The sequence below is a fragment of the Parasteatoda tepidariorum genome, chromosome 9, assembly GCF_043381705.1.
Source record: "Parasteatoda tepidariorum isolate YZ-2023 chromosome 9, CAS_Ptep_4.0, whole genome shotgun sequence".
Lineage (NCBI taxonomy): Eukaryota > Metazoa > Arthropoda > Arachnida > Araneae > Theridiidae > Parasteatoda > Parasteatoda tepidariorum.
The window spans coordinates 89,650,013-89,670,797 of record NC_092212.1 but is presented as its reverse complement, the minus strand read 5'-3'; the positions used below and the strand labels follow the sequence as shown (position 1 = coordinate 89,670,797).

General features: G+C 31.3%; 2 protein-coding genes and 1 long non-coding RNA gene across 3 annotated transcripts in view; 2 read left to right on the top strand and 1 right to left on the bottom strand.

Moving 5' to 3' along the window:
• Positions 1-20,785, top strand: part of LOC122272569 (uncharacterized) — a 568,266-nt gene that overhangs the window by 432,066 nt on the left and 115,415 nt on the right. The gene's annotated exons all lie outside the window — the stretch shown is intronic.
• Positions 1-20,785, top strand: part of LOC122271535 (uncharacterized) — a 162,185-nt gene that overhangs the window by 46,599 nt on the left and 94,801 nt on the right. The window lies entirely within an intron of this gene.
• Positions 1-20,785, bottom strand: part of LOC107447300 (disintegrin and metalloproteinase domain-containing protein 11) — a 195,358-nt gene that overhangs the window by 103,196 nt on the left and 71,377 nt on the right. The window contains exon 2 of the mRNA XM_071185601.1: positions 6,698-6,736. Coding sequence (XP_071041702.1) covers positions 6,698-6,736 — 39 coding nt within the window. The remainder of the gene's footprint in view (positions 1-6,697; positions 6,737-20,785) is intronic.

The following is a 20,785-nucleotide window of genomic DNA, read 5'->3' as shown; positions in this document are numbered from 1 at the left end:
ATATATATATATATATTACGAGTACGATCTGTAAAATCTTAACTACTGGGTCTCAATATTAATGGAAGAAAATTTTTTAACAACAATAATCACACGTATAAGTTCAGGAAAATTAATAAAAAAGTTTAGGAAAATTGGTTGACAAGCTAAAGTCCATTTTAATTACCAATTAAAAGTGTGAAATAAATGTAAATAATGATTTAAACTTTTTAACTTAAATACTCGTTTACTTTGTTATGCTGTCTTTAGTTCTATCAAGCTAAATCTTTTTTTTTTTCAAGTTTATTTTTTGCTTCAAAATGTTGTTATTTATTGTTTAAGATCTGAGTATTGTTTTAACTTAAGGAAATTTATGGCAGTTAAAATTCATTCCGTTTTGGCGAAAAATCCTTACAAATTAAATTTAAAGATTCGCATTATTTATAATAAAAAATAAGAGCACATTTTGGTTTTGACAAAGTTGCTAATTGGATTTCTATTACCCATTGAAAACGGAGAATATTAAACAACAGTATAAATATTATTTCCTAAAATTTCAAATTATTTGCAAGTGAGGTTGGTATTCTCAAAATATCGTTTTCCCACATTGGTGACCCGGACGTGATATGATCATGCCTTCTTCGATGGATATTCCGTATTGAACAGTTGACTTGCTGTTTGTGATTGCGTCATTGTCCTCCTCGCGCTGTTGCTTCTCAGTCTCCATTACACGCAACTGAATTCTCGACACTCTCCTCTGTTAAAAGCAACACAGCAGAGGCTATACACTTAACCGTGAACTTAATACAGTTCTCCCGACAGGCGCTGAAAACTTTGTGAATTTAATTTAGTTCTGACCACATGTGCTCAAAATCTGGTGAACTTAATACAGCTCTTCAGGACTTTCGCAAATACGGCAAATATCCGTTCATTGAATTCTATCACAAATAAAGCTCTGGTGGGGGAGTATTGTGGCAAAACTACCACAACGATTATTAAATCCAAATTCATTAGTATATAAGACATGCTAACTCGAATCAATCTTGGGGTATATTTTGATAGATAAAGGTTGGCATTGTCGATAGATCCCTCCCCCAATTTTAACCATAATAATGTTTCAACCAATGAGTTGTCATTTAAGGGTTAAAATGAAAAAAACTAAATCGAGGTTCTTTCTCAACTAAAGAATGCAACAACATAAAAACTTAAAATTCGAGAGACGTTTTGAATGGTAATTCCATCCATCATGCTTTGAAAGGCATCAGAATGGCAAAATCTTCTGGGGAATAAAAAAAAATGATCCTGCCCCTGAATTCTACAGCGGCCGTCACAGGGGATCGAACCATGCACAGCTGGAAGTATTTTTTGAACAACATAAAGTATTTCTCAAATTTCCTGCAGAAAGATTAATCTCTCTGTCGAGTAAAATTGATAATTTATTTGTCTGAAATATGGAGGAGGACTTATTGAAAGAGCTGCCAACGAAGATCATGAGTGAACAAAAAAAGCATGCTTAAGATATGCAAAAATATTGCAGAATTTAAAAATCGCAATTTCTTTATAAAAGCTTTTATAAGCTTTTGAAAAGCTTATATTTTTTGACTTGGAGAAAGGTTGAATATTTAATAACTATTCTGTGTTGCAATCAGAATTAGTTAATGACGTCAGTGTTCTTGGTTGTTCCATAAACAACTTACAGCACACAAATTGATTTAGTTTGCAGTTCTATTTAGAAAAATATAAAATACTAGCTTCATCAATCAAACTGGAAACACTCGAAGATATAAAAATGGCGTAAATATAAGTTAATGCTGAAAAATTAAGCATAAACTCAAAGCCATTTTGTTTCTTCTACACAAAAATATTATTATTTCTTCTATTTGTGTAGTATTATTTCCTTTTTTTTTGTTTAACTAAAAGAGGAATCCTTTCTCCAACCCCAGTAATTGATTCTCATTGATCATTGTTTATTTCATCTTAAACGTCAATATTGTCTACAAAAGCACAGAACTTTTAGGTTTCAAAACATACAATTATTTTAGCTTTATGTAAGAGCATTTTCTTAACATGTTTGTTAATCATAACGAAACGAGCAATTACCTAGATGGAAAAAAAAATTCTTTCCATTTGAAAAAAAAAATTGACCTTAAGTACACAAGATATGCAACTCAGTACAAAGAAATGAACAAAAAGAATTTCACTTGTTGACGAAACATTTGACAATGGGATGACGTAGTGAGGGTATCCCGATCCTGATAGGTTGTGGAAACGTTGTTTAGGTTAGCAACTGTTCCTATTTCGAGTAAGTCGCGCATTAACTCTTTTTAGTCATACATTCCTTCACAAAGATTTCACTCTATATTTACATTGAGACTTATAACAAAGACAGACACGAAGCCGTGTGGAACAAACTAATTATGCATTGAAGTTGTACACAAAACGAAAATATGTCACAGTTACAATAAAATACATAAACAAATGATAAATCTAAGTTAAGTAAAAGAAGAATTATATTTCAACTATTCGATGTGCATGACACGACTCCGTATTTAACTAACTAATCGTTTATTAACATTCTAACTTATGTAGTGAAACTTTAATACGCCATTTTGCTTATCAGCCGACGTCATAGGTTCTATGTATGGGTATCCGTAATATTCTTCTTCAAGCGCAGGAACCCAATTGCAAAATAAGTTAATTGTTAGTTAAATTGTAAAATAAACATAAAAATATTTTGGAATATTATGAAAAACTTTAAACATACCCACTGATGAAATCTCAGTCTTGAAAACAATTGGACACTTGAATTTCAAGAAGAAGAAAATCATGGTTACCCACACCTTAAACCTATGACGTCAGCCCAAGCTGATCGTTTATAAGCAAAATGGCGTGTTAAAGTCGGGCTAAGTTTCTCATAATAAGCTGGAATGTTAATTAGCGTGAAGTTAATTAAATACAACACCGTATCGTACATCGAATTTGTTAAAATATAATTCTTTCCACGTTTTTTGTTTAACTTGGATTTATTATTTGTTGCATTGTTAGTTTATTTATGTTCTACAAGGATTCGTGCTTTTCTTTGCGTTACGTAAATAAGATATAAATATAGTGAAAAAAATTGAAATCTGTGTAAGAGAATATAGAATGCATCGCTTAAGAGAATCGATACTTGTTGGGCTTGGCTTACTCGAAATAGAATGGAAAGAACAGTCGTAGGCGTAAACAACTGCCGCGATTCCACAACCAATCAGGATCACACTACAGATTGTAAAGAATCTAAGAAATTTAAAAATTATCTTCTGCTTTTTTATTTGATCTTGTATTGCTTTTATATTATTGCTTACATTACATTTTTTAATGATTCTTACGACTATTTGTGATTATGATGTGAAGTTTAATTTCGTCAAAATGTGCTTGGACATGAAAAGCCATTTCAGCAACCATTTTCCTAATAAATAATAGTAAAAAATAAAAATATTTTTGGCGAAGTTTAGGGTTGAGACACTACATTAGTGTATCATAATTGAAACAAAAGAATGTATTAATACCTCGCATGGAACTAAAATATTTATTTGAGAAATTTAAAAGAGTCCTTTCACGAAATCTGACAGATTAAGTTGCTTCTCTTTTAATTAATTTCGTCACAGTAGTTTGCTAGTGACACTTAAAGCGTGACATATCCCGGCATTCTGTCTCTGTTTTGCTTCGCTTTTCTCATGTGACATACTTAATCAGTGTCAGAGTCAGCGGACGGTGAATTAGGAGGATAGTTTTTGGCACTCCTAGGGAAAAGTGCCAAAAAATATTCAAAACTGCTTGCAAATAAGTTATTTGTATCTGAAACAGTGAAAACATTTTATTTATTTATTTATTTAATTCGCAGTGATTATTATTTTTCCAACCTGGGATTATTGTTCCAATAAATCCGCAATTTATCTAAAGTGATTTTTGGAACCTGTGATTATTGTTCCAATAGATCTGCAATTTATCTAAAGTGGTTTTTGGAACCTGTGATTATTGTTCCAATAAATCCACAATTTATCTAATATTTCGATTATTTTTATGAAGCGATTATTTTAAGATTCGATTATTTTATTTTTTACGATTATTTTATTTTATTTTTCGATTATTTTAAGCGAAATTCAAATAATAAAAAGAAGAGCAAAATTTGAAAAATACATACATTCTTTTTCTCCCAATAACGATAATAAATTACAAAAACGACATAAATTTACACATAATTGCATCAGCATTGATGATCGTACTATTCAACTCAAAACAGAATAATCACAGCTAAGAATAAATAATTACGTTTCTCAAAATTCATATCAGTTCTTCGATTTTATTCGATTTCATCGTAAGCCAAAAACAAATTCAGCTAAAGACTCTAGAAGCCGTTTCAAACCTGGCGAATTCAACTATCTGACCTAATTTTAAGACTTCTATGGATAAAACAATGGATTTGATGGATATGGATAAACAATGAATTTCATTCCCAAATTAATTATTTCCAAATTAATTAGTAGTCTTTCTTTAGTTAGTATGCTCACAGCTGCTAAGGAACTTTATTTATTAATTTTCTGAACTTTCTTTATTAATTTTGAGTTTTTCTAAAAGAATTATTTAGTGTTCCATTAGAGAAGAGAAATTGAGAATATCCCCTCTAAAGGAACTTTTTCTTCTTTTTTCATTTTAGATCATTAATGGTTTTTAAACTCATCTGTTATAAAATAAAAATTATTTTCGAAAATTATATAGATCGCGTGATTTGTGTTCCTGTTCCCCAAAATATTGTGCTTTTGCTTTCGCATTTAATTTTATGAACTATTTTTAACGATATGAGTCAAATTAGACCTGACTGGATAAAAAGGTTAAAACAGCTCGCAATTACTCCTATTTCAGTATTATTACACTTAACGTATACATGTCCAATGTTATAGTAAGGTTTTGTCGATGTAGTGTTAACACATGTTTGTTAACGAGATTGATTTTTTTGTTAACACTTTAAATAAGAATTATTTTTACAACTTTGAAACTCAACTGCCTTAGCTCTCTCATTCGGATATCCTAAAACTGACCAATGATTTTAAGAATAACTTTATAAAAATAAAGACAGAAATAAAAATGCACGGTTTGCTGCATTTTGCATTGCTAACAATACACTTCTCTCACCCAGTATCGCAATTAGTTACAAAATCTGATAACAGATGGCGTTGCTAATTTTAAAAAAAAATATAAAACGAAGTTTTTTTGCTTTATTTTAGCCCATTCCAACTAAAATATTTGCACGGGTGGCAATTAATTCTGTACTCAGAATTCTCTACGTCATTGCTGCAAATAGTGGCTACATTAAAAACATTGTTTCACAGTTAGTAGTATCATATGTTGACGAAACTGATGCAAATTCGTCAATGCAACGTTTAAAATTCTGTCAATTACAAAGAACACTCTGTAAAATTTCGCTTATTTTTCAATCAAGAGTCACAATTATGAGAAAAATCAAAGCATTCGTTGTTACTTAGCAACGGATATTATTAAGTTTGTCTGCTATATTTTTGTGTAATTTCTTTTTCCGATTTATTTGCTTTGAGAAATAAATAGAATTGTTTTCATGGCAGGGGGGAATGAAAATACACTACAGTTACATTTTGAAAAAGAATAGGTTAATTAAAACATTCAGAGAGTAAATAACAACATGCTTTAACAAATTCTTTAAGCAAACATATATACTACCAAGGGGGTAAAGAAGTGTATAATATTTAAATAGTATAATGGTAGAAGTCTTTATCTATTCACAATAGTAAATACCACAGAACTGTATGCTGCTTTAAACTACATCTGACACAAAATGAAGAAAATAATAAAACAGTGCATAGAGCAAAAAAAAAATAATCTTATTATTTTATTATAAATCCTCTCTTTATGATTTTTTTCTAATTTATATTGGAACTTCGTTTTATGCAAACTTGTAATAACCTAAGCAGATAACGATCCTAATTAGTTTGGATAAGAAATATTTGCTTTTCTATTTTTCTCGAAAATTCGCATAATCCAAGCTTTTAGTTGCCAAAGCTGGCAATTGGTCCAAATCAAACAGAATTCGAACAATTGAAGCGTTCTGTATCCTGAGTAGATTTTTGTCCTTAATAGTTCAATCTTTGTTTTGATTTCGGAACTTCGTTTAATCCAAACTTTTAGTTACCAAAGCAGACAATGACTTAAAAATTTGGATTAGAGATCTTTGTTTCACTATTTCTCTCGGTACTTCGTATAATCTAAACTTCCAGTAACTAAAATCAGGCAATAGTCATAATTAATTTGTATCAGCGTGGTTCTAACTTTAACAATTTTCTTTTAAAATAAAATAAAAATAATGCATAATATTAAAGCTGTAATTAACGTTTTTAGAAATTAATAGGTAAATAATTGTGGTAAAAAAAAATCTATATTGCAATTTATTTCTGTTTCGTTTCAATTCCTTCCTTTAAAAGTTTCATTTGCTTAAGGGTATCATTTGCTTAACAGAAAAGTATTAAATATTGTTCCTTAACACAAAGAATAGACAAAGAAATTTTAATATGGAGAACGTTTTTTTTTCAAGTGTTCTTTTTTCAATTATAATTTGAAAAATAATTCAAAGACAAAGAGACAAAAAAAGCATGCAAAAGTCAGAAATAATTATTGTGTTTATAATGAGACTTCAAAATCAAACACTTACCTATTGGTCGGATTTCATCAGCGAAATCATCAAAAAGATCTGTAAAAAATAAGTACTATTAGACGGTTATTAATTTTTTAAATATTCTTAGAAATTATTACAGGCAATGAGCATAACCCTATTGTTAATTTATCTGTGTTTTATGGGGGAAAAGACCCACCTTGCAATATGTTCTCCAGCCTTACAAACTTGATACCCAACATTGCAACTTGCCACATTACAACTAGCCACACAAATTTGATATAAACTCACATTACAACATGTTCTCCAGCCTTGCAAACTTCATACAGTACCACACTGCAACATGTTATCCAGCCATTTGATACAGACCCTTATTGCAACATGTTCTCCAGCCATTCAAACTTCATTCAGACCCACCTTGCAACACGTGCTCTAGCCATGCAAACTTCATACACACCAACATTGCAACTTGTTCTCCAGCCACGCAAATTTGATACAGACCCACATTGCAACATGTTCTCCAGCCATACAAATTTCATACAGATCCTTCTTGCAATATATTCTCCAGCCATGCAAACTTCATACAGACCCACCTTGCAACATGTTCTCCTGTCATGCAAACCTGATACAGCCCACTTTGCAACATGTTCTCCAGATGCTCAGGGCTTGGAGGAAAGAAACAAAGTCATGCAAACTTCATACAGACCCACCTTGCAACATGTTCTCCAGCCATACAAACTTCAAACAGACCCACCTTGTTACATGTTCTCCAGCCATACAAGCTTCATACAGACCCACATTGCAATATGTCCTCAAGCCATGCAAATTTGATACAGACCCACTTTGGAACATGTTCTCCAGCCATACAAACTTCATATAGATCCACTTTTTGCAACATGTTCTCCAGTCATGCAAACTTGATACAGACACACATTGCAACATGTTCTCCAGTCTTACAAACTTCACATAGACCCACATTACAACATGTTCTTCAGCCGTTAAACTTCATATAGATCCGCTTTGCAACATGTTCTCCAGTCATGCAAACTTGATACAGATCCACATTGCAACATGTTCTCCAGTCATACAAACTTCACATAGACCCACATTGCAACATGTTCTTCAGCCATACGAACTTGATACAGACCCACATTGCAACATGTCCTCCTGCCGAAGGAAACTTGATACAGACACACCTCGCAACATGTTCTCTAGCCATACAAACTTGATATAATTCAAAATATTTGTTTGAGAAGCAACTTTATATAATGTCGATCTCAATCTTACATTTCGATAATGTGTGATGTCTATGCTAGATCCATGAAAACTGCAGTGCAACGGAGGAAAAAGACAACTACATCCAGGGCAGAAAAAGCCTCAATTTTATATATTTCGGAGAATATTGTAAGACCAACTTTCAAACAAAATCGCAGTTTTTATATAGATATTAAGAAATTCTCTACAATTTTCTTTCTAATTTAAAATAAATAATAAGCACTACATTTTGCTTTGTGGAATTTTTATAAAGCCTTCAGAAATTGCGGGCCTCAGAACAATTAGTAATCACATGAAATTTACATTAGCTTATATGTCATATATATATATATAGCCTTGCAAACTTNTATATATATTTCAGCGAATTACCGAAATCAAGAGAATTTCGAATTTTACCGGTGAATGGCAACAATCACAAAGTCACTTTGGAGAATGTTCAAAATGTTTGTTACATTCGCTTTGATATTAATGTAGTTGTTGATATTATTATATTTATTCGATATTTTAATATCTGCTGAAGACATATTAGAAGAAACATCAGTGATCGGAGTACAGATTAAATGTATACCGGGCAGTGGCACTAAGCCTTAAAAGAACATGCGTGAAGGGTATAACGGGCAGTGGCATTCAACTAGACCTAGTATATAATTTTGACATATATGATCGTCAGCTTTCTCCAGTGGAAGTCAACAACCACCAATAAATGAACAAATTTACAAAGGTAAGAAAAAGGAAAGTTGGAAATTAGTATTTTATTTGCCAGCAACGCTAAGCGATGAGAGTCTGTACTGAAGACGCGGTTTCGTACGAACCCAATGAGGTGACCCGGGTCCGAACCCAGCGATAGCTGGTCGATACGAATTCTGCATCCGGTTCGTACCCACCATAGTGCTGACGTGAAATATCCTCAGGGTTAGACAGATCATGGGTTAGAATCCCCCAGCCTTCTGGCCAACCGTTGGAGGTCTTCGTGGTTTTCCTCTCCGTGTATCGTAAATGCGGGTTAGTTGCATCAAATAAGTCCTCCAAGAAAGGAAATTTCTCCCATTACTTGATGGAGGAGTTTCCTTGTCTTTTGGATTGGGTTCAAAATGACAAGGCGACGGAGTTGAACATTAGTAGTCGAAAACCCAAAATTGGGTCAGTTTTTCAACGACGGATATAAAATAAAATAAAGACATCCTTGTATTTGCAGACTGATAAAAAAAAGTGTTTTTTCAAAATCTGAAAAAATCATAGTGGGTTCGAGTTTGAATAAAAAGACTGTGGTTCATGTACTAATCAAAAGATAGGTGTACCAATAAAAAAACTGTATGTTCGAGTACTGATCAAAAAAGTGCGTGGATTCAAAATCGGAATAAATGAGGTTGGGTTCGAGTTTGATTAAAAAGACTGTGGTTCAAGTACTAATCAAACGATGGGTGTGCTTATAAAAATATCACTGGTTCGAGTACTGATCGAAAAACTGCGTGGTTTCAAAATCTGCAAAAATGATAGTGGGTACAAGTTTGAATTAAAAGACAGTGGTTGAAGTAGTATTAATCAAAAGATCAGTGGCATTTACCAAAACGTGATTGTCAACATTCTCCGGTAGAAGTCACCAATTACCCATTTCCGTCATTCACAGTAACATACTTTTATACTTTATTAAAATAATTATCTATTATTTGTCATCGTCATTTTAAAAAACCTAAGCCTGAACAATATCAACCCCCTTAAAAGAGGTCTCACTTTGATGCTAAGTTGAAGGTCACCTTCAGATCGCTCCGACCAGACATTAGTCATTTTTAACAATTTTTTTCCAATAAAATGAGTAGCTTACATCACTTTACTGTAAATAACAGCATATTTCTATTTATTATGGTCAATATCTATCATCAAAACACCACATTTTTGATAACATTCGTTCGAATGTTCCACTGCAGCCTCCAGAGATGCAGCAAGAGGGAAAAACGAAGCTAAATCCGGGAACCAAATATAGATCCTAGCAAAACCCTGTAATTTCACAGACCAGCGCCCATCACAAAATCATCATCAGTTGGTAAGAAATCTGAGAATAACAGCTAAAGTACCCACACAGTTTAAGGGCATCCAAGAAAGAAATCAAGACATCACCCAAGAAAAGGAGGAGGAGTATTCGTTCGAATCCCTCCTCACCAAGACTCTAATTGCCAAGATGGTCGCTCCTCTAGATGGATGAAGGGTCCATTGTGCTCCCCAATCGGAAGCTGGCATTGCCTCCCCCCTCCCCTTTGGTTCTTTGCCAAGAATCATCTGTCTCTTCGTGAATTCGCACTTTGGGACGACACTTCACTCGTCTTTTGTTCGAATTGTGTTCTTTTTTTCCCCTTTCCCGCCATTTTCCTGAGAGAAGTTCTCTTTTTGTTTCCATTTATCTCTGAATTACGAAGCAGAGATTATTTTCGTTGTTTTATAACATTAATCTAAACTGCTCCCCAATTCATTTAACGAGAAAGAATAGAATTTTGTTGTATTCCCGCCTCTTTCTGCGATTTTTTTGTTCTTTTTTTTTTTTTAAATATCCGGAGAGTTTTTGGTGGATGTTGCGGATTGTTCCAATTGTAAAACTGAAAATGAATTGCAACAGCGTGGATAATGCCGAAAGTATAAAACCACGTTGATGTCATTAATAACGTGTTAAAAGCAAAGTTGACGTGATTAAATTATAATTTTAGGTTTATTGCAATATATTATGTCCCTATAAAGGTTGGACAAATAACGTTGAAAACATCGTAATTAACACAAATGAAAATCGTTTAATATACAGACCGTGGCTAAATTTTTAGACGCACTTTAAGATTCCATGAAAAATCTTAATTATCAGATGATACTATACAGCTTTATTGTTTTTATACGGCTGAAACCGGTTTGCACTTGTTTACGTTCGTGTATCCATTGGTTAACATTTGTAATGCAATACGTAAAAATAAATACAAATAGGTATTATATAAGAAATCTCCTAAATAAAAACCCATTACATGTATGTTTAAATATAAAAGTATTACACATAAACTCGTGCAAATCATGTAGTCATTAAAAAACTACAATGCATCTAATAGTTTGGTCCAGTTATTATAATATACCAATATAATGCTTCATATAATAAATATTCTATATTTATATAATATATCGTCTAAATTAACCAATTGACCCGAGGATCGAACCAGGGACCTGTGGCACGACAGCGCTCAGCCACCGGACGTCATATATATATACATGTGTGTGTGTGTGTGTGTGTGCGCTTTGGTGTCTATATATATATAGACACCAGTACCTGCTTCTTAAAAGAAATTAAAAAAAAAATTAATTACGTCATTAATAGTTTCAGTAGTTCAAAATGACAGGCATTGCTAACAGCATTGATGATGGAATTCAGAATGACAACCATTGTATTTTACGCCTTGAATACTAAGAAATGGTAGTTTTTTATTACATTAAAAGAGCTGATTATGCCTTCATTAGTCGCAATGATTCTTATTAAGTTGCTTTTTTTTTACAATAATATACAATTTATATTACAATACAATACAATTACAATATAATACAATATATTACAATACAATAATATATATATTTATGTACGATTTTAACTAGAGAGAAGGAAATATTCAAGTGCAACCAATAACCCCATAATATAATTTTAAACAGTAAATACACTCCCAGAGGAAAACCCCTTCATGAGCAAACCAGTGTTGAAGCCGGTATGAATGTAGTAATAGTAGCGCCACCTACATTAATTAGAAAAAAGTTACTTCCTTGTTGGATATCATTGCGTCTAGAGATAGACCAATGCGCTGTTGTCAATAAACTCATAATTAATAATTAATCCGCTATTCATTATTTTTGTTGTTGTTTATCTAAAATTAGATCAGCATTATTTTCATGTGCTCGTAATACGAACCACGCAAACCCGCAAACGCAATCAAATACAAAATATTAACAACCAGAGCACGATTTTCCTATTCAGTGTTTTTTAACGACCTTAGCTCCTGCTTAGCATTAAAAAAATTTTTTTTTTCTTTAGTTTAGGTAGCAAATTTTAAGAGCATGTATGGATCCGACTACAGCCAAGAGGAAAAAGAGAGAGAGTCGTTGAAGATCGTTGGATTGTAAATTAGCGGATCGTGCTGGGCACTGTGAATGGTGATACGAATTTCTGATTGACCAACGGAGGACGCTGTAATCATTTACTATAATTCTGATCATGTATCACTGTTTGGCAGGCAGCTCACCAGAATGGATGGCCTATTGTCACAATATCACAGAAGGTAGCCTAACAAATATTACACCATCATTATTCTTCGTTTTTAGTTGCTTACATTTATTAAATTTAATTCTTATTAAATATGTTTTTTTTATTCATTGCACCATTCTACACTGGGCCAATCTGTTGTATAGCTAACTGAAATAGCACTAATTCATAGAACGAAATAAAAAAAAATAAAAAAAAACTAGAATTGTACAGCAAAAGGTTTGTAAACAGAAATAAATCATATAGCCGAGTAGAGAAACAAACCAACAAAAAAAAAAAAAAAAAAAACACTTCGATTGAAACTTCATAATACATCTTTTCGACTTATCAACTTATCTACATAAGAAATTTAGTGATTTTCTAGTGATTCCAATTTCATGGAATTTCTTGTTGCTGTTGACGTATGCCATGGAATTCCTTAAATGCTTTTAATAGCGTAATAGGTACAAATGATTCCCTCTTTGAAATCGAAACATTCCAATACCTATAATATTGTAGCTGAATTTGAATTAAATGATAAAAAATACGATTCCTCCACTTATTTAAAAAATAGTTTTAGGAACTTATGACAAGATAACTTTATTTTCGATGTTGTAAGTTAAGGTATAATCGAATAATTTATGGAAATTTTTCTATATGATCCATTTAAATAAAATGTCTTTAAACAAACAATAACAAGAATCATTATTAATAAAATGTCTACAAAGCACTCGATATTTTTATTCCAAAACAGTAAATTCAATTTAAAATTATTTTCCGTATAGTATGATCACAGACTTTTACTCGTATCAAATATTCTAAATTTAGCATCACATTCAAAATCTAATTTAATATTTAGGTGACATTTTTTTTTAAACTTTATATTTTCCAGTATAATATATGAAGAATGTTTCTTTCGTTTTTCTTTTTAATGTGCAAAAAATATATCTAGCAAAAATGAGAAAAACTTTAATATTTTAGTCGAATTTGTCAAAAATGTTCCTTTCGTTTTTTTTTTTTTTTTTAATGCACAAGAAATATTTCGAGCAAAAATGAGGAAAAAAGGAAAATTTTATTCGAATATATGAAGAATGTTCCTTTCGTTTCTTTTAATGTGAAAAAAATATTCCTCGCAAAAATGAGAAAAAATGGAAAATTTTAACACTTTTCAAATACATACATAAGCTTTCTCTTTATCACTCAAAATTAGATTGTTCATTTTATTGAAAAAAGTAAATATAAATTAAATCGTTTAATAAAATTTATAAGCACTGACTATTATTAGGAATTTTCAGTTCGTAGAATTTCTCCGTTTGTTATTAGCAATTCCAAAACTCATTTATATCCGCCCTCCCAATTTATGCTGATTCATCTCTTCCTTTCATTTCATTTTATAGCCCTTAACGCAATTCAGACTTATTTTGTTTTTGCTGTCAAAGAAAATATGTACTTTATTTTTCTTCGGGACACAATTCCGAATAAAAGTTATATCAGAAAAGGAAAACATTTTTTTCTTTAGGAAAAAATAAATAAATGGGAAAAAAAAGGAAATTCCGATTGTGCAGTTTTTCAAAGCATTGAAAAGGCAAACTTATCGCTAGAATTTGCATTCTTGCTTTTTATGCATTATTCAAGTACTGTAGTTGTTGTTGAAAATCTTAAGAAATGAAAAAAAAGGGGTTGTTTGTAAACAAAATTCGAAGTTTATGCTCGAATGTTTTGATTGTGAGGACTACCGTATCAGGATGTGTTGTATTTTTATTCTAGAGTTTATTTCTGTAAGTCAAAAGAACAGTTTAAATTGGAAAATTATACTAAGATTGAAAGTATTTTCTAAGAAATCAAAGCAATTTATGTGTTTTGGTCTGTCATCAAAATATGCTATTTTAATTTCTCAAAGATGAATTGCAAGATGAGGTAGATGCATTTCATTTATAATTATAGAAGTAATAGCTCTGCGGTGTTTCAAAAAAAAAATTATTTCAAAAATAACGATGGCTACAGTTTACTGTTTAGGAAAGCTTAATTTTATTTAATTCCTACTATTATTTCACACTCTCCCTATATCTTGTTCAAGTTTTTAATCGTTGATAAAATACTTAATTATTCATCCACTCAAGATAAAATACATTTTTTTAACTTGTAATGAATGACAATTGATGTTAATACAATATTTTCAAATATTAATTCATGCATTAAATTTAATTAATTAATTTTAGTTTGATATTTGAGAAAAATTATAATTATTTAATAAGAAGCAATTAAAAAAATTTTTTTTGTTAACCTAAGTAGGAAATGACTTACAAATTTTTTTTTTTTTTAATATTGCTTATTCCCACAAAATTTTAAAACTAGTTATGAAATTCCCTAAAAGATGGAGCTGCAACTGAGCAGACTGTGAAGCAATAATTTTTGCAGCATGTTTAACCGTTCAAACATGAATATTTACAACTACTTTTCCTTCAAAGCCATCTTTCAGTTTTGTTTTCAGACTGTGGCTTGCTGCTGTCTCAAAATTATAGTGCGAATTCTAAAAATATCATTTTATACTTTTCTCTGTTAAAAGCACCACCAGTTAAATAACTTCGCAACTAATTTTGAATCTTGGTTGGGAAAAAATTATTTGCTCATTCAAACACAGCAAACCACGCATATCTTTTTTATTTCTCAGTCAATTTTTCAAAAATGGGCAAAATGGATCTTGTTTTGAGTTTTATGGCGTGCGCACTTTAGACGTCAGACGTCACCACACCTTTCAATTATCTCCAAGAGCAATAGCAAACAGTGCGCATGCGTCATCATTGCATGCGTTGCTAAAGCGACCGCTGCTGTTTGATACTTTTTTTAGAATTCTTTTTTTATTTTTATTTTCACCAGCAGTCATTCTTAATGTATTTACACAATAATAATTTAAAATTTTTTTAAATTCTTTTTATTATTAACTTATAATTACTGTCTTCACGGTGATTTTAATATAAATATGTATACTTTAAGAAGGAAAAGTATTTTGTAACTTCTTGAAACACGTATAAAGCCAGGATTTGAAAACCAATCCGACGACAAACATCAATGGAGACAGTTTTTTGCAACCCATGATTTGAAATGTTGTGGCGTTTAACGGAGTCAATCCAAAAAGGAAAAACATTTAACCAAAGAGTAACCAGTGATCTTAATAAAACGATCACAATTTTTTTTTACTTATTTTTTTTTATTTCAATTAATTTTTTTAAAGCGCGTTTCTAAAACATAATTATTTAATATTCGACTCCATAGTTATATCTTCTTTAAGCAACAAGCCGTGATAATTTCATGTTATTTTGGAATAAAAACGTCTAATAAATGAATTAATAAAACTCAGTTGAGGTTATTTAAAAATAAATACAGATTCTTCTGTTAAAATTGAAATTTATGTTAGTATCTTTAGAGAAAACAAAATTCGTAAGATGGTATAACAAGAATTGTAAAATGTTAAATAAAGTAATATTTCTCTTTTTAATATTAAAATGTATTATTTTTCTATTTAATATTCTTCTCTATAGTTATATCTTCTTTAAGCATAAGTTATAATAACTTCAAGCTATTTTGGAATAAAAACGTCTAATAAATGAACTAATTAAATCCTTATACAGTTGAGAGTATTTAAAAATGTAGTGTATCTACCCCTACAAAAATACAATTCCAATTCACTAGTATATAAGGCATATTAACTCGATTCTGTGTTGGGATATCTTTTCATAGATGAAGGTTGACATTGTTGGTAACTACTATCCTCACATTGGTGACCTGGACGTGATGGAAAAACGCCTACCTGGACAGAAACTCCCTCTTCGATTTGAACACGCCTACTAAGGCAGATGGTCCACATTGAATAGTTGACTTGCTACTTGGGACTGCAAAATTATCCACTTCCTTGCGCTGCTGCTACTCAGTCTCCATCACACCCAACGTCGGACTGTATAAACTCGACTACTAATGGCAACATAGGAGTGACCACGACCATGAACTTTACACATTTCGCACAATCAGCACTCAAAAAGTACGGTGATCTTAATACAGCTCTCCCGGCTTCTCACAGAACAGCAATGAATCAACTAGTGGTATCCCGTTCATCGAATTCTATCACAGATAAAATTCTGGTGGGGGAGTACTGTAGTGTATCTACCATTACAAAAATACAATTCCAATTCACTAGCATATAAGACATGCTAACTAGATTCTATGTTGGGGTACCTTTTCATAGATGAAGGTTGACATTGTCGAAAACTACTATTCCCGAAAAATGTTATGATTACTTTAATAAAATCTTAACAAAAAGTATTATTTTTCTTTTTAATATTCGTCTCTACAGTTATATATTCTTGAAGCATAAGCCATATTAACTTCAAGTTATTTTGGAATAAAAACGTTTATAATATGAATTAATAAAATTTATTAATAAATGAATTAACAAAACCCTTATATAGTTGAGAGTATTTAAAAATAAATACAGATTCTCCTGCTAAAATTGAAAATTATGTTAGTATCTTCAGAAGAAAAAAAAATTCGCAAGATTGTATAACAAGACTTTTAAAATGTAATTCTGTTTTGAATTCTAAATTAAAATATTCTGTTAACTCGCTGGAGCGTATTAAAATTCAAACAGGATGAGAAAACATGTAGTATCATCGAATAATTTAACGTCTTGACTACGTTACATATTTAATTAAAACTTCCTCCTTTTCGAAACTTACTCTCTAACAATACTTTTAAAGAAAGCTAAGAAGCAAAAATATAGTTCGCGTATCCCTTAATTGCATAAACTTTTCCCATCGTAAAGAAAATATCTCTGCATTATGCTTGGCTCCTAAAAATAATTCGAAATTGACTTGAAGGACGGAAAACAGTAAGAATATTTCACCAAAGAGTTTCTTCTCTCTTCAAAAATTGCTAAATTGTTTTTTTATGAAGCCTTTTGTGTCAGGATTGGAATTTTAAGTTGTTGGCGTATGCAAATGAGGTGATTTGGCGAGAATGGATTTTTACAGACGCCGACCTTCATTTAGAGCACAAAGATCTTATGAAGACTAATAAAGTGTGAGCTCATTACAGTGTTGGAATTTAAAATGGCGGAGGAAAGAGAATTTTAAAACAGAGCATTTTTCTCGCCTAAATTGGATCTGGAGAAAAGGTAGAGGCCTTTTATCAAGAATTCTGACTGTTAATGAACGAACAAGAGATGCAACACGTCAATAAAGAATTTTCTAAATACGAAATTTTCATTCGTGTGTTTCTTCTTTTTTCCTCCCCTTTCTCCTTCAGTCAGACAAAAATAAAATTCGAAAATGAAGGAAAATCTATTATTTGAGACAGAAAAATAACTGATTAGTTTTAAGTGTAAATAACAAAAAAACTCTAAAAAAAAAAAAAAAAAAATACAGCTCGCTTAAATAGTTTCAAATTTTGCCACTAGGTAGTTGCGCTGGCTGAACAACGTATCAGTGGAAAGAACTAACGATTAAAGGAAAACTATACGTTCTGCCAATTTTTCCAATACCCATCGCCATCTGGTGGAGTAATTAAGATTTATTTAAACACGATATTTTTGTTATTCTTTTAAAATTTATATCTTATCTAATAACAAAGCAGCAAGCAGCTTATTCCTCTCCCCACAATAGAATTTCTATAATTCATGTTCAAAATGGGTTAATAATTTAGTGGACGTCCTATATTTTTAAAACTGAAACTAAAGTCACTCATCAGCTGCATTTTATTTATTTCTAGGACCTTCTGCTGAGTGTTGAGAAGGAGCCCACTACCTAGGGGTTCGGGAGCAGGTGCCCCCAAGAAAATTATAGATATATTAACGTAGTCGCTAAATATCCCAAAAATAAGTTCGTTATATGGAAAATTAGTTAAATAGAAAATCCCCTTTTGAAATACTTAAACAACACAAAATAGGTTTTAAAATCATAAACACTTGACATAATTAAAATAGCAATTGATACACCCTTATCTTGTAAATTAGTATCGTATCTTGTAAATTAGTAGCTTTATTACTAACTGTCACTTAAATAATAAAAATAATTTTAAAACTCGGCAAGGTAGAATAGAAGGAAGATAAAATTAGATGTAAGATAGAATTAGAAGGAAATAATGCGTGACTTCATATTAATTCCCTTAATGCAAATGTATAAATCATAAGCAAAGCCAAAACTGCGGAATCCCATCCATTTGCGTCAATTAATTGTTAAAGTTCCTATTTATTGCATGATTGAATCCTCATTTTACGACCTGTTTAAAGCTTCGATTCACTAATCGATTTTGGAACACGAATGACTCGATTTAAAATCGAAAATTAATTTATTTTGTGTTAAAATTAGAAAAGGTCTCTTAGTTCTATTACAAATGTTTTTTAGGAAGTCTCTCGGTTTGTTAGAAAACAACTGTATCAATTTCTGTAGTTCTCTATGCTTTCTAGTGCCCTTTACAAAACTTGATTGAAATTTCTTCTTCACAAAGTTTTGTTAGTCTCTTAGTCTCATAAAATATTATTTTTATATAGTCTCGATATATTTCTCGATATAGTCTCGATATTATTTTTATATAGACTTTTTATAACGTCGAAAAGACGTTACTTTCCGGTTCCCCTAATAAAAGTACTTGATTAGGGATGTACTTTTTGTTAATCCTTTAGTACTCATTATAAAATTTTATGTATAAAAATGTTCTCTAAGGTATTAAATTTCTTCTCTGATGTATTAAAAACAACATTCAAATTTTCAATTCGCATCCAAATGTTTGACAAATATTTGTTATATGAAACAATACAATAGAATAACAAAAACTCTGATAAGTTTCGTATCCAAACAATAAAGAGAATAGTGTATCCTATTTCTGCATTCAGGAACATGAACGCAGAACAAAACGAATTGTCTCCTATTCTACGCTTACGAAAGCTAGCTCTGATAAATTTCAGATCCAAATCCTTAAGACGATTTTGTCCTTTTATGCTGGATTTGGAAACTTACACGACATACAAAACAATAGTTTCTTCGATTTTTTTCCTTGTTAATAGAAGCTAGACAATTATTTTTGCTACTGCAAAAACTTTGATAAGTATTTGTTCCGTACGATAGAATAGCTAATGGAGTGCTTTATTTTTATTGATTCAGAAATTTTAACAGTTTATTGTATAAAATTATTGAACTTAAACAATTATTTCAAAGTTTGAAGAAGGAGACAAATAAGTCATCTATTTTTAAGCGTAGTATTCAAGGTATAATAAAAACTATTGTTTTTTCGTTTACAAATACATTTACATTTTCTTTAAATTAGAAGATTTCTGATAAGTAACTGATACAAAATAATAAATGAGCAGGTGCCCTTTGTGCTTTAGTAATATTCATAGTTGGCAAAAATTATCTTTCTTAAAAAAATATGGATGTCCATTATGCGGTAATTTAAAAATAGATATGCTTTTAAGTGATTATACTAGATAAATGTTTAAAGAGAAATATTTTTCCTCGCGTCTTTCTTGATTTTAATTGATTTAAATTTTAAAAAATAGGAAAATAAGGAAGGAAGCAAATTAGAGATTTCATTTTATTTTATAACCGTCGTTGAACAATCCACCTAATTTTATGGGTTTACCACTACTAAAGTTCAACTCCGCAGCCTTGTCATTTTGAACCCAATCCAGAAGACAAGGGAACTCCTGAATCAAGTATTGGGAGAAAGTTTGAGTTCGTGGAGGACTTCTTGATGGAATTAATCCGCATTTGCGTTACATGGATTAGAAAACCGCGAAGACTCCCATGGTTAGCCTGACGGCAAGGGGACTCTAACCCGTGACTCGTTTACCACTGAGGATATTTTACGTCAGCACTGTGGTTGGTGCAAGCAGGGGGCGGAATTCGTATCGCTCAGTCATCGCTGGGATTCGAACCCGATTCACCTCATTGGAAGGCGAACGCTTTATTCCCTGAGCCACCACGACTCAAATGAGAGATTATAAGTTTTATTTTAAAATTTTCGTGAATACTTTAAATATCTATCTCAATGATATTATAAAGTCCCAGGCCAAATTATTGGACGCACTATAAGATTCTGTGTAAAATCTAAATTATCAGCTGTTACTACAGCTTTGTTGTTTAAGTTCGTGTATCAATTGGTTAAATTAGACGATATATCTATATATATATTTCTCTTACACGGCACCAAAAAAAAGCCTCATTACAACTCCCCGAATGGCAACATTAGAAAATCGACCAATGATTGCTGCTAAAAATGTCACATGGCAAATCTAGATGAGGTGGCTCAACATGTAGCGCTTTTAAAAACGGAAACAATAACCAGAGTGAGCATTATCATTTTGTTCAATTCAGATTCATGCCCTAAAAACATAATAATATTTAATTTAAACTCAATTAAGAATTAATTAATTAATTGAAGTGAGAATACTTTAAAAGGCCGCTATTGAATTGATATTTTTCTACTGGGAGCTACCTAAACGTCTAAAAAACGTTTAAGTGTTTGTATTGAATGCATTGAATTTTTTTATATTTCGCGTTTATTTATGCATTGAATTTTCACGCTTTAAAATGCAGAATATTAGTGAAGCA